Here is a 26676-nt window from a genome sequence, read left to right as displayed (position 1 = left end):
TGACTAAGACAGACCTAGGATGAGAGTTAGCCCTGCCAGAAATCGGGTAGCAATAGGAATGTAGTGAGGTTTTATACTACGCAGATGCAGCCCCTTTACGCTGTGGACCTGCTGTGAAGGACAGCTCCTGGTTGCCAGTGCACCCTCCCTGTCCACCTCATGCCAGAGTTCCTGATGCCACCAGGCTGGCTCCAGTCCCACGCGCCATCCACCCGTCACCATGTTTCAGATGTGAGTCTCATTTTAGGGAACCAGAGGGGAGGTTGAGGCATAGGCGAGTCCCTCTCAGCCCTGCTTCCCTTCCAAACAAAAATGGCGACCGAAACCACACCCTTTGGCTTGTTGTCGTGATGCTTCATGTGCCCTGACGTTTAGCACACTCCGCCTCCCCGCCGAAGAGTCAGCCAGCTCTTCAAACCACTTGCTAATGGGGGCTGGCCCAGGCAGGCCACCCAAAGCCCAGGCGGTTTGTCCATCCGTCAACTGGCCGGTTGGGTCGGCTCGTTCGTTCATTTGTTGAGCTCGTGCTCTGTGGAAGGCTGTGAACTAGACATACAAAGAAAAGCAGTTGTCTCTCTGCCTTCTTCTTGCTTGGTGTTGGGAGGTTGGAGCTAGAAACAGACCACAACAGAGAGACGGGTTTCGATAGCAAGAATTCCTGGGTTCTATGGGAGCAGGAGCCCGCCCCCAGCCCGAAGCAGGAAGGCTTCTTGGAGTAGGAGACTTCTAAAGAATCTCCGAAGACTGAATAAGAACAGAGCGAGTGAAAAGAAGGTGGGCCATTCGGAGCTGGTTTAGAGGTGGAAGAGTTCTTCCATTCTGAATCAGAGCCCCAGATGAACAATGATCCGCCTGCAGCCACCTCGGTGACTACGATCAGGTGCAGCCGACACGTGCCTTTGCGGATCTGCGCAGTGTCGCGTTCAGAAGGCCACGGTCGACGCGTTTGTTTTGTGTCAGCTGACACCATTTAACCATGAGCTCTTCAAGACGCGTACTCACTGTGGTACCTTGAGCATTTCAAGACGCGTACTTACTGTGGAAGCAGAAAGGCACCAAGCCCAGCAGCGTGGATGCTCTGAAGGCTCCTGAGTGGGTAATCGCTGACCGTGCTGGGGATTGTCTGAGGCTGTTCCAGGTGTCTTCTTTGGCTGATCTTGTTTAACTCTTCATGAGGAGTGAAGATGGGAGGAGAGGGTAGAGTGGAAAGAAGGGCGTAGAAGAAGCACCGTAAGCCTGAGACGTGGCCTGGGCCGCGGTGTGGTCAGGCCAGGGAGTTACATTTGGTACATACTGCGCTCCAAACTGTGAGATGTGGGGATGACACAGACGACTTAGCAAATGTGCTCTCTGGGCTGAGAGAACTTGAAATTCAATCCAGGGACGGCACTTACCCGGCCCCAAAGAAGCAGAGCGAAGCTCACTCCCAGGCTATATTTATTAAATGCCCACTCTGGACAAAGAATAAAGCCAGGCACGGTCAGATTAGGTTGTGTGTCGCAGCAAGAAAGGCCTGGGGTGTGCCTGTCACCTCCTTTCCTCTGCTCCTTTGTCTGGAGACCACTCTGGCCACGGAGGACCCGGCTTTCTGCTGCGTTTGTCTCTAGCCTTAGAGACAGACCGTGCTGTTCTCAACAACACTGAATGTTTGCATTGCATCTGCATCGTTAGTATTTTTGGGCGCTCGCAGATACGGTTAGTGCGCTTTCGACGCTGTTGTTTTGAGCTGCTCTCCCAGCAGTCTGACCGCTCAGAAGCAGGGAGAAACGAGGTCGTCATTCAGGTGTATGGGCGCCTAAAACTAAGATTGAGACAGAGGAAAATGCAGAGCTGGGCACAGCGTGAGACCGAATCCACCTGTTGACGTCGTCATCATTTGCTGCGTCCTCCGTCTGGAGAGGCGGGGGCCGTGGCCACCCTTTGCTCTGCTGGTAACCGTATAACATTCTCTCCCTCAGGATGTGTGCAGTGACTGTCCTCCAGGCCCCCCGGGCCTCCCTGGTCTGCCGGGTTTCAAAGGGGACAAAGGTCTCCCGGGAAAGCCAGGGAGAGATGGCACAGAAGGGAAAAAGGTGAGTCGTGGAGGGAGACGTAGCGTTTTCACTGTGCTGTGACGCACCGTCTCGGAGGTGCCAGCACCGCCTCTGGCACAGGGGCAGGAGCCTGCGCGAGCGTGCGAACGGGGGCGGGGTCGTGGGGCCCTCTTGGGGACCGGCTGCCAAACCACTAGCCACATTAGTTGTGGGTCGCACCCTTGAATATGTAGCCACACCCCCTGCCACCAGCTGCCTACATGCTTTGCTCAGGCCTGCGGGGGATGAGGGTGGGAAACCAGTGAATAGGTGTGTCAGGGTGACGGCTTGCTGGTGATTCAGGCTGTGGACTCCGGCCACTCATTCCTGTGTTCTTCTTTCTTTTGTCCCTGGTACAGGGAGACGCTGGGTCCAGAGGCCTCCCCGGGCCCCCAGGAGTGGCTGGGGCACAGGTCAGTGAGCCTTCACAGGTGTCGTGTGCATCCCTTTCTGCTCCCCTCGCTGAGTAACTCAAGTCAGAGGACCGGGGACGTCCAGCGTACAGGAATAATGGTTTTAAAATCAGAAAACCCCCGTTCAGGGCCTGACCATGGCTCTGACTCTCTCAGCGACCTTGGAGGGTGGGATCGTTTCAACGCATTGAGTCTCAGGTTGTTCATCCAAAATACCTGAGGGGTTGAAGGTGTGAAATGAACTTCAGGGTTGGAATGTGTAGGGCCGACTGGTTAAGACATGAGCCTCTGGGCTCTGCGTCCTTAGGCAAAGCCCTTGACCTGTCTGGGCCTCAGCGTCACGCTCGCTCACGACAGTGAAGGCAGCTGCGAGACAGGTTGGAGTCGAAGGATACAGTGATGAGAAGGAGTTGGCGCTCAGTAGGAAGTATTGCGAGACAGTGAGTGCCCAGCAAGGGCGAGCGAGCGTTACTCACTCCATGTGACCCGGCAGGCAGCGTCTGAGCCGGGCGGGGCGCTCCGTGGAGGCGAGCTCTGGCTGCCACAGTGAGCGTCTGGCTGTTTGGGCTCTTGCCGGGGACAGTATTTAGCTCTAAGAGACAGCGTTTGCGCTGCTGCGGGACCAGGGAGGGAGTCAGGCCGACCTCGGCCCTCGCTCCCCTTGCCAGCACCGGGACTCCCCTGGGGGCCTCCACACAGGCTGTGCACGGCCCACCTCAACATTCGGAAGTGCCACTGTGTCTCTCCCTGTGTCCCAATTTTATGCAACATAAATCGTCATCGCGAGAGCTAGCGCAGGAACCAGACCTTCGGGGTCTGGGGTCGTTCTCGCCTCTCTGTCCTTGCTCTTCCTGCGGTGACTAGGGAGCGTGAGAGCAGTGACCTTGCAGGCCGATGGCCAGGACTGCTGCTCGCGAGATGCAGCGCGCGCACCCGGACATTGCAAGCCCTGTCAGCCTCGGCTCGATTGTTCTTTCAGCCCTGTGGTCACGGTCAGCACTGGGGTCAGGACCGGGGTGGAAAATGTAAGGAGAAGCCCAAAACCTCCGTGAGCAAGATCAATAAAACTCTAATGCACATTTTAATAACTTTAAAATTATGCAATAGATTCCCAAGAAACAAAGTACCGACACGTAAAGTAAAGACGGGACCCAACCCCGCACTTGACTGACTCGCCTCTCACCCCCCAGACCCCACCCCAGCCCCATCGGAGCCATGTGTTTATTTACATTTTGACATTTTGTTCATCTCGGATTATTTCACATTAACTTTGACTTTTGGAGATATGGCGTTGGAATATTCTGCATCTTGGGAGACCCACACATTTTACACGCAGGGCGAGTGCCCCACTGGGAAACAGGGTTGGGGCCATTACTGTTACTATTCAAAGGCGAGCAAGCAAAAATGCCAGGCCTGCGGGATACCGTTCCTGAAAGCACCCCTATCTTCCACGCCTGGTTGACAGGTTAAGATGTCTAGTGTTTGTTATCTGTGGATTTTGGGAAGCCTTGTAGCATTTCGTCACACCCAGGGCTCCTGCCTCAGGAGCCACAGATACTAGCTCTCAGTGTGGATAGAACAGGAGAGTCTACCCGGGCAGTGCTGGGTTGAGACACCAGCAAAATGCAGCATCCGCCAAGTGATTGACTGCGTATCATCCTCTCTTTCCGGGGTCATCATCGGGAGCTAAGCTTTTCACCTAGAAATTCTGCAGGCCAGTCATTTCAGCTGATCCCTAAGTAACCTTTGCTGTCAACTTGCTGGCTTGTGGGTTCAGCCCCCGCTGAAGAATGGCCTTTACTCAGAGAAAGAAAGGGAAGCCAGCCACTTAAGCAGACAAGGCGACCCCTCACGAAATGGGAGTGGTTGTCTGCATCAGCCCAACCCAGCTTGAAAGGCTGGAGTCTTGGGATAATGGCTCTGCCTTTGTTCTTTTATAATTCAGTTCAGAAGAGGGTTTGTTCCTTCACGTATAGAGAGAAAACCAAAGAAAGCTTCCGTCCAGAAAAAGAAGCAAGATTAGTGCTGTGTCTGAAAGACGGAGTTCTAGCTTCTCCTCCTGTGAGTCTGTGGTGACCTTGAGAAGTTCTCAGGGCTCAGTGAGCGCCCGGGGGATTGCAGTGGACAATATACCCAGGGTTTTGAGGGCCAAGGGCCAGGCTACCTGCTTTATAATATGGCCAGCAGTGGTCAGCATCACCCTGGGAGGCAGAGATATTGTCTCATTTGCAGAAGAGGAACCCGAGGCTTAGCAAGCTTAAATGCCAGTGTGACAGTAGTAGGTGATACAGCAGAGGCGAACCGCTGCCCGTGTGACTCCAGGATCCCAGCAGTTAGTATCCTGCTATTCTAGTAACGTGCCCGCGGCCCCCGCACCAAGGACAGCTCCCACTGGGCAGCAGCGTGTCCATCTCCACGGCCTCTGGTGCTGCCCCTGCATCAGCACCCCTTACCGCTGTTGTTAAATGAGTGGCGGGGAGTCAGAGGCCTCACTGAGGACTCACAGGCTTGCCCGGCTTCTTGGCTTCAAGCCCGAGCCAGTCTCTCCCCTCTCCATTCATCCCGTGTCGCTCTCCCGGAAACGGACGGAGGGCTGTTTCATTTCCTCTGTGTCGAACGCCACTTCCCAGCCAAGGTCTCTGCTAGACGTGCAGACGTGAAGGTGAGTCAGTGCACTGAACACGCCGCTGGCGACAGAGCACTGCGGTCATCGCGTGTGTCCTTGTACAGCCGAGGCCCTGGGAATCCCCCGGTCACGTGCTCGGCTCGCTTGTTCGTTCACAGTTTCGATTCAGCTTCGGGCACATCAGCTTCCCCGAGATTGACTCGCAGATTTGCAGCTGCTCTCTGGAGGCTGGGTCTGAGGGGCTCAATGCCTGGGCGGGTCAGTTACAGAGCTCCATTCTAGAGCCTTCACCCTGCAGACAACGCTGGGAAGGGTACGGTCTGGAGACTGTGGCTGACGGTCACGATGAAGGTCCACGGGGAGGAGAGCAAGATGGCAGTCGGAGCGACGGCCCTGGGAACGTGAGTTTCTGCAGAGTCAGCTGCGCAAACCTCTCCTGGGTCGGACATGCTGAACGTTCTGTCCTCCACGGAAAGCGTTTGGTTTCTTTCTCATCCTCGTGTCTGCCAGCCAGGCCATGGGAACCGCAGGGACTGGAGACACCAAGTGCACAAACGTCCCCGCTTCCGGGTGTTCTGGATGGTTCTGGAGAGCAGAGGTAATGCATCCCTTGCTGCTCTGGGGACAATCGGGAGACCTGGAATTCCACCCTGCCCAAAGGAAGCCCAGAGCCACGAGTGCACCCCCGCTCCACGCGCTGGGGTCTCACCCACGGCTGCCTCAGCCCTGAAGGTCTCACCAAGCAGCGCCTCGAACACTTCCCTCCCGTCAGCGGGGATCGGTCAGATGCAGCCATGACATCCAGGGCCCGGCGTCATGCTGGAGAAGAAAGATCTGTAAGCTGGTGACTCAGAGCGAAGTCAGACTGGGGCTGGCGGCCACCACGGGGGTCCGCTGGTTCCCCATCCCGGCTCTGCCGCTGAGTGCATTTTGCTTACTAGTTACAGGTCTCAGGCAGTTTATTTGACTTCTCCGAACCCCAGGTCCCTCACCTGTAAAAGAACAACCATATGGCCTCTCTCACAAAGACGACGGGAGGGCGAAACAGGAAGCGTTTGTAGAGCGCAGGTTTGGGGCCAGCCGTAGGGACGCTGGCTGCCTGGCAGCGCGAGGGCCCCTGGGGTTGTTGCTCCGTTTGACTTAACAGCGGCTGTGACAACTGGCTTCGGATTTCTTGTCTGCACTCTGATAACAGCCCCTCCCTCGTGGGGTCGTCCTACCGGCTGACTTAGATAACACAGACATAGTAAGTAATTTTTTTTTTTTTTGCATCAGCTCAGGATATAAACAAAGAAGTGGATGAAATGGGACTCATTTGGGGAGCCCCGGCAGAGTGCCTGGCAAGGCAGGGGCTCTGTAAATGTCAGTCCTCTCTTCTGGCAGGAAGTGAGTCAGGCTTGGGGGTGGCCGTGCTGGCTTCCAGCCCCGCCTGCCGTGGAGAGGGAGACAAGAACGCCTGGAGATCCTTGGGCTGCTGACATTTTCATTGTTAAGAGATGAAGATCGAAATCACTCCAAGCTCAGACCAAGCACCGGGATCTGAAAGGAGACTGTTTACTTTTAAGGCGATTGTCCTAAATGTCAAAGAGGCAGTGTGCTATTCCCCGTCACTTCTTTTCACTGAGATTGTGCTGTGGCCTGCAGACAGTGTGCTGGCTTTATAGATTTCAAAGCAGTCGAAGTAATTGCACGCAAAACATATTGGAACAAATGCTCTTCTCCTCGGAACCTATTTTTTTCTGCTCTGCAGTGACATGTGGCCGTTCAGAGGCATTAGCTCACCCCACCCCCCACCCCCGACACACCCCGGGGAGGCAGCCAGGAGTGTTATTAGGTGGCCTTCCTCACCAGAGACCTGCTGATGTGGCACAGCCATCTGGGGGAGGAGGGAGCGGGGCTCGATGCTCCAGTGAGAATTGTGGGGTCCTGGGCCTGGAAGACCCTCATAGATTGACTCCCCCCATCCTTCACTTCCCGGATGAACAAGCCGAGAGCAGAGGGGGCGTGATCTGCGGCAGGCACAGACGGGAGATGACAGGCCAGAAGCAGAGCCAACGCTGACCGACTGCCAAAGACTTATCTCACTGCATAATGCATTCTTTTAGAGGAACTGAAATGTTCTTTGTTTAATAACATTTTACTGAAATACATTTGTTAACACAGTAAATGCAGAGCCAAAAATAGGTGACAGTTAAGAGAGATCGAAACCTTTGAATGTTACTTTCAGGGTTAGCCCGTAAAAGGTATTTTTTGTACGTTGCATATTATGAGTGTTTTCATGACCTCAGTAATGACGGTGATGACGTTGGTGATGGCGATGATGGTTGTGGTGATGTCATACGACATGATGACAGTGAAGATGATGGCGAGGGTGATGTAGTGATGATGACGATGGTGATAGCGGTTGTGATGATGATGGCGATGACGGTGGTGATGGTGATGTTGATGACAATAGTGACGATGAGAATGGTGGCTAATGTTTATTGAGAGCTAACAGTGAGCTCTTCACCAGCCTCAGCACTTTATAGATTTTGGGTCACTTAATCTTTACGACAACCCCATGACAAAAATACTGTTACTATTATTTCTATTTTCCAAGTAAGGAAACAGAGTTGAAGCACCTTGCCTGGTGACACGTAGTGAATGAAAAAATTAGGGTTTATGTACAAAATAATGTAAAATAATTTTGGTAACCAGTATTTATTGAGCTCTTACTGTGTTTTGAGTTCCATGCTAAGTGTTTTCCATGTATTATTTGATTTTATTCTCCCAACATTTTACAAGGTGGGCAATCACTGTTTTCTCTATTTTGTGTATTAAGAAAACTACAGCTCAGAGTTTAAGTGACCCGCCCAAGGTCCCACAGCTAGAAAGGCTGACAGCGAGGAGCCTGTGGACAGAGACCGTCTTCCTGCTCAGCCCACTGTGCGGTGTGCCCCGCCCGCCGCCACTCAGCCCCTCCCCCGACCTCGGCCACTCTGCAGTGCCCACAGTCACTGTCAGGCTGCGCCTTCCTCACCCTGTAACACACCACTTTCTCTTACCCGATCCCCTCTCTTTATCCCGAACCTTGTGGTCCACCCTACAGTGTGTCCAGAGGGGCCCTTCTGATATCTGGGGTCACACATCCTTCCACTGGTTTCCAGAGCCTGTAGCTCAGTCTGCGTTCAAGGGTGGACATGCCAGGCTCTCAGTGAGGTGGGCAACTCCTGTCTCCCCAGCCCCATTTTCCACTGCCCGCCGCTGGCACCTCACAACCAGATTAAGCCCCTCCATCAGCGGCTCCTCACCCAGGACCCGATGCTCTCTGTTGACACCATACCTGGCCTGCAGCGCGAACGTGACGAGACGAGAGATTGGTGAAGAATGAGTGAATGAATGCAGGAACGAATGGCGGACGAACGAGCACATGCAGACTTCTTTCTCTGGCGGCGGAGCTCGATCCAAATCCCCACTCACTCGCTCACTTTCCTCTCTCCAGGGCAGCAGAGGAGAGCGCGGTGCAGGCGGCGCGGCAGGACAGAAGGGCGAGCAGGTAACGCGTCTGCGGCGCCCTCGGCCCGGAGGAGCACCGCGCCCTGTCGCTGCTTCGCGCCTGTATGTTTTTTAATCACGTGTTCCTGGTCCCCATCTCGATGCCCCTGGTTCGTTGTCACATTCCCATCCGCAGTCGTCTGAGGAGCCTGCCTTTTCTGTTTTTTCTTTTGGACTCTTCGGCTTTTAGTGCTTTTTGTTCACTAAAATGGTAGTCATTCCCTGCGAAATGTCCCCTTCTTTCTTCCCGCCCTGCCACTGTTTCTGAACTAGCTGTCCCATGACTCGCGTTGCCAGTGGCGTGCTTTCCGGCGCCCAGCCGCCCTTGCCGGGCCGCTTCTCCAGAGGCGCTGGAGGACGGTGCCGGGGATGACACACCGCTCTGTCCGTGGTGCTGACCACCGCTTCCCCGTCGGCTCCGGCCGATGCTGCCCGCTCAGCTCCTCGGCCCCCAGCCAGTTTTCTGCCGTTTGAAAGGGCTGCTCTGCTTCTGCTTTGCTGCCGTCGGTCTGGTCTTTTCCCTGCGTTTCCCTTCTCTCTCTCCCCCTGCCCTCCCCTGTACTCCTCACCCTCCTGTGCGCTTCTCACTCAGTCCTCCTCGTCAACGACCCATGCCCCGCACCGCCCCAGGCCCCGAGATACAGGATGGTGAGGAGCAAGTCCCGTGAGAGGGCGCAGGACTAGGGGGGAGTCACCCAGAGGCGGTCAGGGGCTGCGCGCCCGGGCTGACCGGCGTTGCGGCCGCAGCTCCCTCTGTGCTCGGAACAGCAGAATGAGCTTGGATTCTTCTGATAAGGATGAGTTGTCAGAGGCAGTGTCATCTACAGTGGATGTGATAGCTCGCGTTTTCCAGTGGTGAGAGATGGAGGGAGAGGGCAGGGAAGTCGTATCCTTCGTGGTGTTTTGTTTAACTTTTTAACATTGCTGTACTAAATGAGATGTCATTTTTATCCATTTTACACAATAACTTGTTTAGCTCTTTCTAAAAACACATGGACTCCTCTACGCACGGAGACAGTGCTCTCCTTTAAATAACCAGTATTGCCATCGTGTGGTCGCCATGGTTCAGCTAGCTGAAAGTCTTCCATTAGGGGCTTACACAGTGTGTGTCTGCATTTGTTTCTACGTTTTCACTATGGGACACTCCAAACATACATAAAAGTAGAGAGTATAATAAAAAGAACCCCCTCGGTACCCGTCGCCCAGCTGCGATATGTTTCAGCCATGACGGCCACCCTCGTTTCCATTATATCCTCAACCACCTCCCACACCTTCTTCTTTCACAGTGTTTTGAAGCAAATCCACCTGCAGGATAGATTAGTTTTTGCAAATATTGTCAGATACTTCCTCAACCCATTGAAGCACGAGAGAGAGAGAGAGAGAGAGAGAGATAGTCTTTTTGTTGTGTTTTCCTCCAAAACTGTTATTTGAGTTAAGAAATAAATTCTGGATTATCGTCTGAAATATGGTAGTTGCACAGATTTGAGAAGCTTTTCATGAGTCTTTTTAAAGAATTGCCTCTCGTGTTTTCTAGGGCCATCCTGGAGTTCCAGGTTTCATGGGGCCCCCAGGGAGCCCTGGGCCATCTGTAAGTAATTATCTTTAACCCCCTCCTCTGATTTTATTTAAAAACGGTCTATTCACGAATACTTTCATATTAGCATGACTTCAGCTTCCCCGTGCAACCTAAGAGCTGAAGGACTTTGACCACGGTTGTCGGTTGAACCTCGTACCCCACCCCCTCCACACCCCTGTAGTTCCAAAGCCTGAAAGACATCTCCGGTGAAAATGAATCCTTGTTTCCTTTTTGTTGGAAACTGCTGTAACGTCGATCTCTGTGACACCTGGAGGAATTGGCCCCTGGCTTTTTATCCTCCCGCTAGATGATGGGTCTGGGACTGAGAAGCAGTTATAATCAGAAGCCAGCTTGTCCTTCTCCGGCCGATGCAGGCTCTCAGTTCACGTGCGCATGTTCACTGAGCTTCTGCTTTGTTCATGCTTTGTACTGTGGATTGCCCTTGGGGACAGATGCTGAGTCGGCCGCCCATTCAGGTTCAACAGTCAGTCCTGCAAAAGCAACTCAAGACCACGACATTAATCCTTAGGGTCATTTGTCTCTTTTCGAGTGTTTAGAATATTCCAGGCCCTGTCCAAGGTACCAAGGGATATAGATACCAAACAGACAAGGCTTCTCTCAGGGGTTATTTTCTGGCGTTCAGTCAACATCTTTCTTCCAGATAAAACCTTTACCCTGTTCTCAGTCCGCAGTAGGGAATTTAATTCCAGCTTAGCTAGATTCTAGAGTCTAGGATGCCAGAAGCTACCGGCAGATTTACGTAGAAGAACCCAGGTTCGGAGTGGAAAAAATTTGGTTAGGTTTAGACGAGATGTGTCATCTTCCCCTGCAGCATCCCAGGTGCAGGAAAGCATGAAACGTAGGTTATTTTTTTAAGTATTATCGTTACCTCTTTATTACATGCACATTTACTGGGTCTTTACCTAGTGGAAGAGGTGGGGCCCGATCAGACTGCACCCCGTTCCCAGGATGCGTCCTGCATGGGAAATTTGCACCTCTTCTCCAGCTGCGTCACGTTTTCTTGACGCGGCCATTTCTGTGTCATGAAAACTTTTCTGGCGCCTGATCCAACATCAGCACTCAGTAAATGCGTGTAAAACAACTGAACAAAGGCAGCTGGAAAGTCCCAGGAGTGCACCCTGAGAGCTTGCTTACTTGTTGCCCGCTGTTTAGCTGTCATTCGCGGTCTTGGGCTGGCCCGTAGGCACACACGGGGGAAGACGCTGCCGTCGGAGCTTACGGTAGTTGGGAGACGTGGCGTGCACCTGGTGCTGGCCCGCTCTTCCTGTGCATCACCTTAATTGTCTCAGAGATTCAAGTGAAGTAGGTGGCATCTCTGTCTCCATTTTGTGAAGGGACTGAGTGCAGAGGAGTAAAATAAGTTGCCTGAGACCATGTGGCTGGTCACCAGAGAATCGGGACATGGGCCCAGGCTCTTTGGCCCTAAGGGGAGGCGCTCCTAGCGACACCCTCCGTTCCGTGCCAAGCACATCGTAAGCACTGCCCCTCACGATGGTGTGGGCAGCGTCACTTTCTAGGTAATGAAACTGAAGCTTAGAGACCTTATACCACTTGACCGAAGCTAGTGAGAAGCAACACACTAATTAGTCTAAAGAACCCCTGTCTTCGTCACCCAGTTGGCCCAGCTTCTAAACCATTCATTTATTCAAGAAATATTTCCTATCCACTGTCTCCAAGACACTGTCTTAGTTCCCACCGAATAAGTCAGTAAACGACAAGAAAGGCGCTATGAGGGGCCAGAGACTTGCACTTTTGGACCTGGTAGGCAGACATGTCCCACTGAGGAGCTGACAGCTGAGGCACGGTGTAGAGGAGGGCAGGACAGGAACGTGGGGAGTGAGACTGAACTTCCCTTCCAGTCATCCATTTATGCATCTCTTCATCCCCGAGTCGACACGGCAATTCTTTCGTATCTCCCTGGAAGATAAAGCCAGTTGTTCATTTCCTGCCTTTTGTCCTGAAATTCCTGATGTTCGTTGAAAATGCCCCCTCTGAAGTGAGACCATTTACCGCTGTCTCAGGGATGACCGCCTGGTAAATACTTCGGTCCTTCCTGAGATGTGGCTGTGTCCTCCCAGCACCTTTATATTCCCAGAGACTAGCCCAGTCCTACGGGGAAGACAGAAGCACCTTTGAAGTATTCACGGTTCAGGCAGCTGGGAAGGGGCACAGGATGTAAGATCTGTGCGTCGCTTTACGCACAGGGAGGACGTGCTGACCATCTCCATCCAGACGCACAGCAACCCGGCTTTCTGTTTTATCATCCTTAGGGAGCTGATGGAATCGCAGGAGCAGCTGGGCCACCAGGAACCCAAGGCCCCCCGGTAAGTTCTGCGGTGGGCAAGTCTGCCTTCAGCCTGGGTCTGGCCTCCCAGAAGCCCACGTGTGTGCCCACCCTGCCCTGGTCCTCCCGGCCTCCTGTGTCCTACCCATCCCCAGGGTCTGTTCACTGCCAGTCGACCTCAGGAGGGATCACTTTCTATTAGAGCGCCAGTTGCCTCACCTCTAAAAAACGGTGAGGAGGAAAAGACCTGGCAATCAGTGATTCCAGAATTCAGTTCACAACCAACTCAAACAGGCCCAAGGTTTAGCCCTATCTCTCCATTCCTTTTCAGTGTGGTTTCTTTCTGAACAGGCACAAGGGAGTGGAAGGGCCTGGGGTGAGCCCGTCCTGAGCCTGCAGTATGCACCAGGCGGTGTGCCAGCGGGGAGGTAGCCGCTTTATCCAGTTGTTCCAAAAGCAGAATGTAGTTAGGGAAGAGGAAGTCGCGGGTCATGGTCTTGAAACCACAACTGGCAGAGCTGGCATCCGAACCCAAGCCATTTAGCTCAAAAACCATAATTTATTCATTGCCTGAAGCTGCCAGAACCTCTCTTGGTTTCGATGCCATAAGCACAGGGTGAAGCTCAGGGTAGCAGGCATTGTGCTAGTAGCCACTGCGTGCATAGTCACTGGAAGGACTGCACAGTGAACGGATGTCCCTTATCTCAGCTGACTGCCCTGTACATTAGACAGTTTCGGAGTCATTACCCCCATTTTATAAATAAGGAAAGTGGGGATCAGAGACGTGAAACTGCCAGGTTCAGGTCACACAGCGGGGAAATGTCAGAGCCAGGTACAAACCCCAGTCTCCGGGAACCTCAGCATCATTTTCCAGTCTGGCTACCTGCGAGGTCAAGGCCCTGATATGTCTGGACTCTAGTGCCAAGAGCACCTTAGGGACCACTAAAGACAGCTTCCTGCTCATCAGATGAGGAGGACAAAGACAGAGGGTCAGGTCACTTGTCCAAGGTCGTACAGGAAGTGAGTAAGTTGGAAGTTTCAAGTCAACTCATTATCCTTTCTACTACTCCACCGTGATCCACCATGTGGGATGGTCAGGGCTGGGGACTAGAGGGATGCTGAGATTGAAAAACAATAACCACAGTGGCTTTTAATTTTTTTTTTTTATGACCATCATCTGGCTAATCCTTTTGAAGCAGCCCACCTAGAAGTCCCAGGATGAATAAAATAAAACATAACTGCAGGCAGCTTTTTATTGATTCTCAGACAGCAAAATATTTGCCCAATAAAAACTAATGGACTGTTTGCCCAAGAAGAATAAGATGTGGAGACCAGATGTACATCATTCCATCCCTAGGAATTAAACCATATTAAAGCAAACATTGATTCTGACATAGGACCTCAGGCAAGTTAAGGCTGCGCTTGAAGCTGTCCATGGTCCTGATATTTCACCGTGAACATCAAACCAGAACATACTTGAAAGTTTTCTTAGCACTAACAGTGAGTTTTGGCAGTTAAAAAGCAGCAATTTAAAAGTAAATAAATAAATAAAGTGAGGCATAGTTAAAAAAAAAGACATAAAAACCTAAATTTTCATCATATTTTGAATTAAATCACGTGAACGATTTGCCACCTGTTTTTACCTGGAACGGAGGCCCTTACTTTGTTTTCGGGTCTCATGAATGGGGTGTCTTGTCGTTGTTGTACAAAGGAATTCTAACCATCTCCCATTTGTTGCTTTTTAAAAAAATGATTCGAGTCTCCAGAAACCTTTATTATCAATTTAAAAATCCCTAAATATTCATGTCTCTGGTTGACAAATGTGTGTTGTGTGATGTGTGTGATGTCTGTTTTATTGTTATTATTTTGCTTTGATCCAAGTGGTACTGTATCTGCACAGTCTTAAATATCATTCCACATAATTTATAGAGATGCAGGTTATGCCAAACTGTTATCAATGCAAATGGATAAACAGCATTTTTTTTTAGATTAAGAATAACCATTCAACCTGAGTATGTAGAGTGTAAATCCTTTTGAGAAAAGACTTTAACAAACCAATAGTAAAGCTGAAACATTGTCCATCCTTCATCGGTTCCCAGGGGTCTATGAAAAAATATTTTTGACATCTTACTGATACATCACTGATGTCTTTCGTTTTCTTCAGGCATGGAGGTAAAACTCGGTTATTGAATAGCTTTTTTGAGTTTAGTACTTAGTAAAGGAAGCATTTTTTGGGTCCCCTGATTAGATACTTTATATATGACAATATATGAAATCTGTATAAACCTGAAATAAATATTAAAATATTTTTGCTTTTACTTTTCTTCCAAGAGGCTAAAATCACAACCCTTAAGAATACGTCATTTTGTGTGGCGTGTGGATTAGAATGTAAAACCTGGCATCAGTATCTAATCACAAAAGAAATACTGGTGGGGAATTAGAAAGTTGTCAGGACCTCTGAACACGCAGGATGACATGAAAGTGTTCATTAGGAAGGCAGTGGTGACACTGATCACCTCACGTTTATTTACCAGCTCTGTTGGACAGGAACGTGTGTCTAGGGTGAATAAAATGGGAAATGAAGTATTAATCACTGTAGTTTGGTAAACACCACCTTTCAAAACACAAGATCTATTGCCTGGCGTGAGGAGATGCTAAGTGACCATTGGTGGTAAAAAGTTTCGGAACCTCTGGACGGAAGGGTGACAAAAACCAAACCACCTTTTTTCTGTGCCCCTGGTCAGCTCTCCACTGGCGTTGACACGCCCAGGTGCAGTGGTCAGTGCTGAGTGGCAGGTGGGGACCCGAGTCTCAGGCAGTTTGGGGGAAAAGTGCAGATTTGGGGCTGGACTCAGGTCTGTGAACTTCGAAGCCCCACCATCTTTTTCCCACCGGGCTTCCACTCTGGTTCCTCCCAAATCTGGGTAACACGGCCACAGGGGGACCAGGCCTGCATGCCACCCTGCGTACCTATGCTCCGCCCAGGGCATCCACCACCCTGTGTACCTACGCTCCGCCCAGGGCATCCGCCACCCTGTGTACCTATGCTCCGCCCAGGGCATCTGCCACCCTGTGTACCTACGCTCCGCCCAGGGCATCTGCCACCTTGTGTACCTACGCTCCGCCCAGGGCTCCTCCCTGCCCTGGGGGAGGTGCTGCCTGGAGAGGCCGGAGGTGGGTGCAGGAGCACCCATTGTTTCTCTCCCAAGACTCCTTTCACCCCCTGAAGGCAATTCTGTGTGACGTCATTTACTTTCAGGAAAACCATTCTGAGAGATTTAATGTCTTGGTGCTTTTGTGTCTTGGATTTCTTAGGGGAAAGAAGGTCCTCCTGGCCCCCCAGGCCCATCTGGGTCACCCGGAACCCCAGTAAGTGGTATTTTAAAAAAATCTAATTTCTCTGCTACACAAATAAGCAAACAAAAATATATTTCCTTATTGTTAAGGTGAGACATGATCACTAAGGGGATTCTGTGTGTTACAGAAGACGAGAAGAAAATAATTACTGACCTAAACCAATCTAAATTTTAAGTTTTTGGTGGAGTCAGTTTTAATGTCGGTCTTCTTTTATGAATATACTTGTTTACTTATTTAAATAGCATTTCATCTCTTTCTCTCCCCATGGTGTGTATATATGTTTTTGTACACACACACACACACACACACTTAAGACAGTCAACACACACTCACATACATGCATACATAAATGGGATGATTAATAATTTGTGACAATGTAAACATTTTCTGGTTTCCATAATGGTCTTAAATGCTTGTGAATTTTACATACACTCTATCCAGTGAATGTTCCGTCATAAATACGGTCATTCCTCTGCTGCCTCATAAACCTCACGATCATTTTTAAAGTCTGCACTAGAGTCGTTTGCCTGCATAGCATGTCCCCAGTTTCTATAGGACGGTCCCCGAAAGTGGGGTGCACCTGTGAGTATAGTCGTGTCCGAGGTTCTCGATACATGCTGCAAGATTGCTGTCCACAGTGTTTTCCCGGACGGCTTAATGTAACACCCTTCTCAGTGGGGCGGAGCGCGCCACCGTTAGCAGTAAGGCTGGTCCGGGGAGGCCAGGAGCTGCCGTCTCCATCCTGTCCTGTGCCTGCTGCTGGCATCTCCTGGCTGCAGACCCCTCCGTGCCCTCCACGGCGCGTGCTCCTGCTCCAGCCATACAGGCTTCTTTTCCCGGGACACTCTGTCCTCTCCTCTCCAGGCCACGGAGCCTTTGCACGTGCCGTTCTGTCTGCCCAGAAAGGCCTCTCGCCACCCCGTTCACTAGTTGTTGCCTTGGATCCTTCTGCTGCCTCCCAGGCATCGCTCCCCAGAAGTCCTCTTTCCCCCAGGCTAGGACGGGCTCCCCCAGTCTCTCTCCCTTTCCTTCCGAGTACCCATCCCTGCTGACGATCTCACTTTTATCTGTGGAATGGCTTTATTAGTGACCACCACCTCCTCTGTATTAATTGATTTGCTCGTTCAGCAAACTCCCATTAGACCCACCCGTGGTTTGCTGTCTGGGGTCGTCACAGGAGGGTGCCCAGCGCGCGCGGGCCATGTTCTGGGCTGCGGGCTCTGTGAGGGCAGGGATTGTATCTGCCTTTTCACCCACACGGAGTGAGCACGCAGCAGCCATTAGCTAAAGGGCTACGTGCATGACTGAGTCGCTTCCTCGAGCCCTCGCCCCAGGGCATCCGATTAGTGCCACCCTGAGAGAGGACCCTTTTCCTGGGCATCATAGGTGGCCCTCGCTGTAGCCACATGACCCCGGAGGTTAAGTAGCCCGTCCAGGGTACACAGACCTTAAGTATCATGTGGAGATGTGAAACCCCTCTTGCTATAAAGTGCAGCCCTGCAGCCTGGCAAGTTACAGCAGCTGGGAAATAGTTCTTGATTTTATTCTAGCAACAGTGTAGCTGACCCAGTTGGATTTTGAGCTAGCCCTTTACCACCCAAGTCCTGGAGAGCTGGAGAAGGGAGAAATGCCCTTAGCTGTGGCTTTTCCATCAGAACATCCCTTCCGCCCTCCCACCTCGCTCTTTCCCTTTGCTGTCCCGGTCGTGCGAGGAGCAGCATTCGTAAAGAGTTACAGGTGCACGGCGAGCACTGGGACAGCAGCCCAGACGGTCCATGAACTTGGGCTTCTGTCCGCGGCGGCCTCCCGCTGACGGGGGAGGCCCTGACGAGGACTCAGGAGTGCCCGCAGCAGCCTCTGTCGTTACGTGTTGCAAGCAGAAGCATCGCTGCCGAGCCGCGTAGCGGCTGCAAGCCGGGATCGTCACGTCACGTTTGTCTAGGAGAGGTGGCACCGAGTTGCTGAGGGTTTCAGTAACTTGCCCAAGACCGTGGGCCTTGTAGGTGCAGGCGGGACTCAGCCCTCGCTCGGATCGGCTCGGTTTTGCCTCTGCTTCGCTGCCTTGTTTTCTTTCCCCGGAATCCGGGCCCACGTGGCCCAGGATCGGGATCTGGGTCTGTGTGATGGCGTGATCACTCTACTGAACTGTCTTTTCCATCTTCAGAGTCCTGGAGGAATAATGATTTTTTTGAGAAACACAAGGCTCATGTATCCTTTCGGAAAAGGAGGCAGGCGGGGGCGGACGGGGGGGTCGCGGCAGCTTGATTTCGTGGGAGGAAACGTAAGAAGCGCGTGGCGTCTCTGTGACCCGGCCACCACCCTCGTCTCACTTCCCCGCCCCTCACGTGCTCCAGGGGCCGTGCTCCGTGCTGTCCGGCACGTCACTCAGTCGGCATCACCTTCAGCAGCACTGGCATCGCCCCTCGGTGCAGGGCCCAGGTGTGAGGCCGCGCCATCCCAACTGTGACTTCACGAAGATGTCCAGGGGGGCCCTCTTTAGATCAGCGGCAATAACGCAGAAACGGTTGTAATTTATTGCTTTTCCCCTGTGCGCCAGACGCTGTGGGTCAGACATCCAGGCCAGAACCTTGGCGTTAGGGAACAACTGGGAGATCGAACCAGTTCTGTCGGTCGAAACACTTCCTTAGTTGCTACGTGTGAACGTAGCTGTGCATGAGGCGAGAAGACGTGCTGACACCACGTGTGTCCTCCCCTCCCTCTGGGCGTCTTTGGCCGGATAACTGATCTGAGTTTCTCTTGCAGGGAGCAGAAGGCAAAGAGGGCAGAGATGGAAAACCAGGTCCCCCCGGAGACCCGGTAAGCGGCTCCAGACCCCTCCCATTCATAGGCCAGGTTAGCGCTTTCTCAGGAACACCTGCCGTGTGCCCAGGAGCCGCTCCGAGCTGGGCACACTGAGCTCTTTTCTGTGCGTTGCTTCACTTCCTGCCGACCCCAGTAGGTAAACGCTGCTCCCCATTTTGTAGCAAAGGAAACTGAGTCTCAGGAAAGTGAAACGAGTCACGTGATGGGCTGGTGACAGAGTCAGAACTTGAGCCCTGGCTCCTATCCTTCCTCTGCATTTTTCAAATGACCCCATGAAGGCTTAACTCTGTCGATACGAGAGGGGACACGGGGGCGGGTGAGCGCTGGCTGGGGTAGAAATCCGATGCCTGAAAAGCCTGTTAGACCCACGGACAACCTGAGCCACACCTGCTGGCTCTAGGGGCTGCGAGTTTGCCCTGGCTTCAACCTTGCCATAGAGTCGTGTGTGGTTTTTCTTTTCCTTTAATGTCATCTGTCTGGGGACACACAGCACGGCAGACTGAGTGCTCACGAGGAAGTCCCTGCGGCCCCAGGAGCCGTTGGTAGTACAGGCTCATATCCGTGACCTCAAAGTTGTCTTTCCTGACAGTCCAGGGTGGTCGATTCGTCTTGACTGTGTCGGGCTCCTGGATGGCAGTGGTGTTCGGTTCCTAGCAGCCCTGCCGTTTCCATGGCACCTCGACATCAAGGGGCGGGAGGAAGGTGGCAGGTGGAGCTTAGAAACCCGGGTTGTCCAGAAGCCCACCTGTAGGGGACCAGTAACGACGGGGCCACCCAGCAGACCCCAGGCAGCTGTGAGGTAGCATGAGGACATCCTTTACGTATCGGCGAGGGACTTCTCCGAGCTGTATCGTTACGTGATAGACCTTGGGCGTGTAGCATGCCCGATTTTGTATAAAAATGGGTCTGTGTATATATTTTTCTACTATTTACATAAAAGAACTCTGAGAGACTCTAAAAACACAAATAAAAGTAGTTCCCCCCACCCCCAGGAGGGTGGTTTTGAGCAGAAGGAGACAAATTGTTACTCAGTAGTATGTTATATTATTGTTACTTTCTAAAATTTTTTGGAGCCTTGGGCATGTGTTACTTATGGATAAAATCAAATTAAACTTAAACTAACAAATTTTATACCAACCTTAAAACCACAACCAGACTAAGAGACTGGCTTTGGATGCTGGCTCCAGTCCACACAGGCTTTGTGACCTGGGGCGGGTCAAAAGGCGTCTCTGAGCTTCAGTTTCTTTTTAAATAGAATGAGGATAAGAGTAGCAACCTGCCGGGGTTGCCAGAGAATCAGATGAGGTGAGAAATATGCTAGATGCATTAGGCTTGTCTGTTAATTATTTTAGTCAGTTCTTTTTTACACTGGTTTTAACTCTTGGTGAGGCCAGGACAGCAGACCCTATGGAACCACTCAGTGAAAGCACGTAAAGTTTCTGTGGCGAGGTTTACATCCCATTGAATTTGTTTGCTCATCAACTGTTGAGACTCATTCCACGTCTTACACAGCTTGCCCGAAGCTGCTCCTTTATCATTGTCCCCTGCTCGCCAGATGCTGGAACCAGATCTTGCTGCCGAGAGGGAAAGAAAGAGCTCACAGCAGCGAGCAGAGCACAGGGGTCCTGCTAAGCTGCTGAAGGCTGACGCCCGGCAGAGCTGCCGTGGTGGGCAGGGGGCAGCCACAGCCAGGGTGAGGCGCAGGGAGGGAGAGAGGAGGACATGCTGCCCCCGTGGCTCACAGCTTGTGCTGACCTCGGGCCAGGGTGCCGAGGGCTCCCTTACGTTTCCACCATAGCTCCCCGGAGAACCCCTGGAGGAGCAGGTGTCACTGCCTCAGACGAGGAAACCAGGGCGCAGAGAGGTTAAGTCGCCAGCCAAGGTCCCATAGCTGGGAGACGAGCCCTGCAGGACCCCCACCCGAGGCGCAGCCCAGAGCTCAGCGCCCCAGAACAGGACGTCAGCTTTTCTGCAGGCGTCCAGGGAAGCTGATGCCGTTGGTCTCCGTCTGGCCTGTTGATGGAAGGCTTTGCCCCGTCAGGCCGGGCCGCACGCTGGGCACAGACCGGTGTGAGACCAGGCCTCTCCTGGGTCGGTCAGTGGTCAAGGGGCAGGACTGGTCCTCCGGGGAGAGGGGACACTCGGTGACCCCCGGCGGGGGCATCCGGGGCTCACCAGTCAGTGCCCCCATCCCGGCGGTTATCACTCTGAGCTGCTGCGGAGGAAATTGGCACAGAACAGGGGGCGTCGGAGATCCTCTAAGCAGACTGGAGACAAGGCTTCGGAGGGGCTGGCGTCGTTGGGGCGTGGTCCCAGGGGACACGGAGGGCGTGAGGAAACGGAACAAGGAAAGAAGGGAAGCCGCCAGGGACAGCGAGCGCAGCCACTCCAGTGGGCAGCCCGCGCCCAGGCTCGCTGGAGGCCCTCTGAGAATTCGCGAGGGGCACAGCTGCAGCCCTCCCACCAGGCCGGGCACGGGCGCCCGGGCTGTTCATCCTTCAGCCCGTTTTGGTTGCAGGTTGTCCCCGAGCTGTGAACTCCGTGCCCTTGGGCCTCCGCACTCAGTCAGGCAGCCCCGAGGCCATTCCAGAGCAGCCTTCAGCCTTCAGCCTTTAGCCCGGCAGGGACTGTTTGTTAAGGGGGGGGTGGGGGGGGTGGGGGGGCACCCTCCTGAGTGAGCGGGGGGAGGGGCAGGGAAACTGCAGCATCTGCCACATGAGGTGGGTGGTCACTCTGCACCTTGAGTTATTCCTTCAAGTTCCTATACTTTAGGGGCATGGATGGTTGGATGGATAGAAGATAGATAGATGGGTGGATAGGTGATGGATGGAGAAATGGATAGATATACAGCTGGATAGACAGGCAGCTTTTGAGTTGCCTATTGCATAATTTTTGTTAAGAGATGTCTGAGCATTAATTGTAGTGTAGGATTAAGTACAGAGACTCTGGAGCCAGAATGCCCAGATTAGAACCCCAACTGTGTGACCTTGAGCGGATCACCCAGCCTCTCTGTGCTGGCCATGTGGAAGGCCCTCCACACTTGCTGGCTGTTAGTTCTCAGTGGGTAACCTGGGCTGGTGATGGGGTGGCCACCCCACCTGACTGTGGGGCAAGAGCCAGGCTGGGTCACAAAGACCCACGGGCGGCAGTTGTCTCGAATTTACAATGCAAAAGGGAAGGGACACCCCGGATCACACCAGCTGGACTCGGATGAGCCGGGACGGAAGAAACCATCCCACCCACCTCGGTGTCAGAGCTTCGTGCCCCACCTCCTCCTCTGTAATTTCACTCCACATCCTAGGGTGCTCCCTCCACCCCCCGCGAATGGACCCCATCTGATCCTCCAAATGTGCAAGCTGTGCAAACGAGGGCTCCATTCGGGGGAACGGTGTGCCAATCGATCAGACGTGCCCTTCCACCCACTTTTCTGCCCTCCGCCCGCCCCCACCTCTGACCACCCTCTCTGGACTTTAGCGCCCACCTCTCACTGACTCGCTTAGTCCAGGACCCCACCGAGCTGCCGGGAGTGAAGAAGTACAAAGAGCAAAGGTGCCCCCGTGACTTCGTAGTTGAGAGAGGGCAGAGCGAAAAGGGAGAGCAGACGGCAGCCCCGCCGGCAGCGCAGCCGACGGGTGAGGCGCGCCTTTGGGTGTTGCCTGCAGCTGGGAGTCAGGCTGCTTGACCTTCATCAGCTCGGTAAGGCTGTAACTTCTGAGCCCCAGCGCCCCCCTTCGTAGGATGCAGTGGGTATTGGCTGCCTTTAAGAGGGTTTGTGGGTAGCTAAAAAGTCATTTAGAATGAGGATGTCAACAGAATTTCTCAGCCAGACCAGACCGTTTCTGAGAATGATCGGGGTACCATGAGTGACCGCTGTCAAGGTGAGCCCTGTGTAACCGGCGTGGTCCCAGGAGGACCAGGACTCAGCGGGCCTGGCTCTAGTCTGGTGATCTGGACTGCAGAGCCAGGGGAAGGGTGGGCAGGGGCCGGTGACCGGCTGTGGACCTGTGATACGGGGCAGGCCGGGCACCAAGAACAGGAAGGCCCTTAACACGTGTCTCAAACTCTTCTTTTCTTCTCTACTCCCAGGGCAAAGCAGGAGGGCCCGGTCTGCCAGGACCAGAGGGCGCCCGAGGCCCCCCCGTAAGTGCCGTGTGCGTGTGTGCGTATGTGCTGTGCGCACGCGCGTGTGTGCGCATGTGTGTGGTCTGTAGTGGAATAAAGCCATCAGCCACATGGCTCTGCCTAGTGAGTAGGGTTTGCAGAGACTGCCAGACTATGAGTTTCCAGAAGTTTCTCTCCTCCAAAACATTGGGGCCCCTTCTGATAAATTCACTTCTTTCACATGCCATGGCCTTAAACTTGACTTTCAGAACTGCAGCCATTGTTACCATGTTGTTCTAACTTTTTTTTGTTTTGTTTTTAGCCTATTTAGGGTAATTTTAGTGGGCTTTCTCTGGATGATAGAACCTAAGATTGAGTCTTAATTTTAGTTTTGAACATTTTCCATAGCTAAAGGTTTTTTTTCCCCCTATGATAAAGTAACCCATTCTCATTGCAAAACAATAACCATGGCGATGATAATAATAGAAAAAGAATAAAAAATAATGCCGTGGAGAAGAAAATAAGAGTTACTTATATATAATTCTGCAAAACAGCGGTTAAGCTTTAACACTCTACTATATTTTTCCTAGTCTTTTTTTTCTATGCATGAATTGCGACATTTGTATATCTAAAAGGCATTCGTATATCTAACTCTAGCTGTCACGCTATTATAGACATAGGTCCTTTTTCTATAAAAATGGATGCTATCTCTGTATTTTGGGGTTGTTGATGTTTTTTGTTTGTTTGTTTGTTTTTTGCTAAATGCTTTACTCTTTCATAATTTTTAAATTGTTTATACACATTTCCTTAAATTTGTTTCTGGAAAGATTATGATTTTTAATGAAAATTCTAAAATCCAATTATCTGGCAAGGAGGGGAAGATCAAAATGCTAGTTCTCTTTCCTTAATGCGTCTTCCAGTAGAGAAATCAATGACTCACCCGGCTAGCACTCAACACAGAGGAAATAAAACACAAAATCAATTTCCTTCTTGCCACATCTCCTTGCCTTTCACCCGATTGTGCTGGGAAAAGAATCGTGAGCATGGAGAGTGCCACCTTCTGAGGGAGGCTGAAAACAGAACTGGGATTTTCGATTTTCGTTAAGGCGGCTCCTGGCCGGTCGGGTGGGAGGGGCTTCCTTTCAGCAGGGAGACCTGTTTGCTGGGACTGATGCTGGGTGGGACCCGCCTGGCCCAGAGTTGTGAGGAATCCTACCGCGTGCAGGGGCCGCGGTCAGAGACCCAGCAGGCGGACAACCTGCCTCCTCGGGCTGGCCTGGCCCGCGTCAGAGCAACGCCTGGAAGGTGGCGTGGGCCTCGAGGTGGACAAACCCGGGCGCAGCCTTTACGTTTTCATTTATTCATTTTGTGAGCTTGGCATGGGACCTCTCTGGACCTCTGTTTCTTCTTCTGTGAAGCGGGGATCAGCAGAGCTCCCACTGCTGAGGATGGTCGTGAGCCCTGAAGGAGAAGATGAAATACGTAAAATTGCCAGCCGGGTGCCTTCTGTGGCCACCTCGGGTGGTGCTTTTTGTTCACGGTTATGGGGTAGGAGAGCACGGCAGGGCGCCTGTCTCTCGCCTCCCGGGTTCGGGGTCCCAGTGTCTCTGAGGAAGGTGCTGGGACCCAGGCAGGCCCCTCGCTCTCCGGGGACAGGGATCTATGGCCCGTTTTGAGCACCGTCTCCTGTTCAGTCTTTACGGGAACTCTGCCGAAGCAGGTTTCGTCTGCATTTGACACATGTGAAGCTGAGTCACAGTGAACAGATGTCAGGCACCCGAGAGCCTTAGCTAGGAAGTTGGGGGCCACGGTCAGCTCCCCACTCCCTGACTCCAAGGTCAGCCCTGCTCCTTCAGACGTGGTGGCATATCAAGCCCCTTCCCACAGATGGATCTGGCAAAGCTAAGGCAGGCGGGCGTTTTTCCTGTCCCCATTGTATGGCCGGTGACGTGAGGACGCCCAGGGCTAAGCTGGCTTTTCCTAGGTCACGGGCGTTGACTCTGCAGTCAAACCTGAGATGGCTTCACTTTCCTCCGCCCCCTCCCTCGTCAGTCACTGACGCTGCTGACCGCTCACGCGGTGCCAGGCCTGAGTGTGGGTGCACCATCTCATCTGGTTCCCACTGCAACCCAATGGGGCAGAGACTTCCCCAGTTACAGAGAAGGGCCCTGGGGTCAGGGGAGAGACGCGAGGTGCTGTCACTCCGTCCGGGGCTTAGCAGGGTCTGAGCCCTGACTGTCCTGCCCCTTCACCCCCCGCCTCTCCCAGGAGCCAGGCAGAGGGCATCGCAGGCCAGCGGTGCGAGATCAGAAGGGTGAGGAAGAAGAGGATGTCCAGGGGACACGCGGGCTGACGCCCCGACGCTCAGAGGCGTCCGTGGGACCCGCCGCTGTGGCCCTGCCCACACTGACCTGGGAAGAAGGGCCTAGCCAGCCAGTCACCAGGCATCGAGGACATGGCCTGTGCCTGGCACAGAGCGGGGCCAGCACCTGGCAGCTGGTGGAGAGTGAGGGGGGTGGAAGAGCCCCCGTGAGAGGGGTCGGGGTCTGGCTGACCGTCTCACCAGGGCTGTGCCACCCCCGGCAGTCTGCCCCTCTGCCCCTTGGTGGGACAACTTCACTCTCTTTCTTCTAGGGCTTCAAGGGACACACGGGCGATTCTGGCGCGCCTGGTCCCCGGGTAAGTGGATGTCTCGCCACGGAGGTCATCCCGGCTGGACCTGAGCTGGCACTTCCAGACCCTGGGTTTCAGGGCCCTGTGGGCCAGTGCTGTGCCTTGTCACTGAGAAAGATGAAAGCATCATTCCTCCTTGGTCTAGTGTTTCTAGACACGACTCCTAGGGGCCAGACACTGACTTATAACCAATTTGATGAAGTCCGCCTGGAGTCACTGTTGGCTGTGTGACACATAGGTGTGCTCCTGAGGGCCGGAAGACTCAGGTGGCTTTCCCAGGGTCCCAGAGCTAACGTGGGAAAGCGTCCATTAGCTTCTTCCATCTCTGCCAAATGCCCCAAATGGAACGAAGCCCGGGAGTCCCCCAGGGTAGACCCCCTGCCATGCTCTGTGTGGCCATGAGAAAGCCGAGCTGTGGGAGCTCAGTAGGTCAGCAGGGGAGGCGGCGCAATTCCAGGCAGGCGGCTGGCCCTTCAGCACTGTTTCTGGAGCTCAGGTGCGCACGGCCCAAGACTGACAGTGGCCTTGGGGACACTGCAGACCCAGCCCGGGGCTCGGACCAGCGGGGTGCTCTCTGGGGGGCCGTCCTGGTCCTCCCCGTCCCCCATGCTCAGAGACACGGAGCTTGAGGCGGCCGCGTTCCGCTCTTGCTCCCTGACAGCAGGTGTTCTGCTTCTGCTTCCTTCCTCCAGGGAGAGCCTGGTGCCGTGGGGCCCCCTGGCCGGGACGGGTCACCAGGGAAAGACGTAAGCGAAGGGGTCCTGGGGAACTGGCTGGGCCTGTGGGAGGAGGGGGTGCAGGAAAAGTGGGAAGGGCTGCACTGCGCTGGGGGTGGGTGGGGGGCGGCTGCGGAGGCCTGAGGAAGCCGTGGGCCTGGCCGAACCGATGGTGTGACTTTGGTGTCAGTGCTGTGCCGGGGGACCCAGCCTGGGTGGACTCGAGTGGCATTCCCAGGCTGTTTCTTCACCTCCGGTGTCCGCAGTCTCGTGAGCCCATCACAGCCACTGCCACGGGCCGGGTGGCACCTAAACTGCTCAGTCTGCTCTCCCTGAGTTTGGCCGAGAGACCAGGGCAGGACGAGCTGTCGTTTGCCCCAGCGGTACAGATTGAGAAACCGAGACCCAGAGAAGCCAGGGCACTTCCTCGCGGTCACACAGAGAGTCAGACGGGGCAGTGGGCAGCCCGGAGCCCGGATC

The 26676-nt window shown here is 53.4% G+C and overlaps 1 protein-coding gene across 1 annotated transcript in view; it reads left to right on the top strand.

Annotated features, from left to right (window-relative positions):
* Positions 1–26676, top strand: part of COL22A1 (collagen type XXII alpha 1 chain) — a 186233-nt gene that overhangs the window by 142277 nt on the left and 17280 nt on the right. The window contains exons 43-52 of the mRNA XM_039846211.1: positions 1959–2072; positions 2432–2485; positions 8593–8646; positions 10180–10233; positions 12513–12566; positions 15842–15895; positions 18647–18700; positions 22793–22846; positions 25442–25486; positions 26173–26226. Of these exons, the coding sequence (XP_039702145.1) occupies positions 1959–2072; positions 2432–2485; positions 8593–8646; positions 10180–10233; positions 12513–12566; positions 15842–15895; positions 18647–18700; positions 22793–22846; positions 25442–25486; positions 26173–26226 (591 nt within the window). The remainder of the gene's footprint in view (positions 1–1958; positions 2073–2431; positions 2486–8592; positions 8647–10179; positions 10234–12512; positions 12567–15841; positions 15896–18646; positions 18701–22792; positions 22847–25441; positions 25487–26172; positions 26227–26676) is intronic.

The sequence above is a fragment of the Pteropus medius genome, unplaced genomic scaffold (genome assembly GCF_902729225.1).
Source record: "Pteropus medius unplaced genomic scaffold, Ma_sr-lr_union100, whole genome shotgun sequence".
In the NCBI taxonomy this organism is placed as follows: domain Eukaryota; kingdom Metazoa; phylum Chordata; class Mammalia; order Chiroptera; family Pteropodidae; genus Pteropus; species Pteropus medius.
The sequence above is the reverse complement of the archived record's forward strand: the minus strand, read 5'-3'. Positions and strand labels throughout refer to the sequence as shown.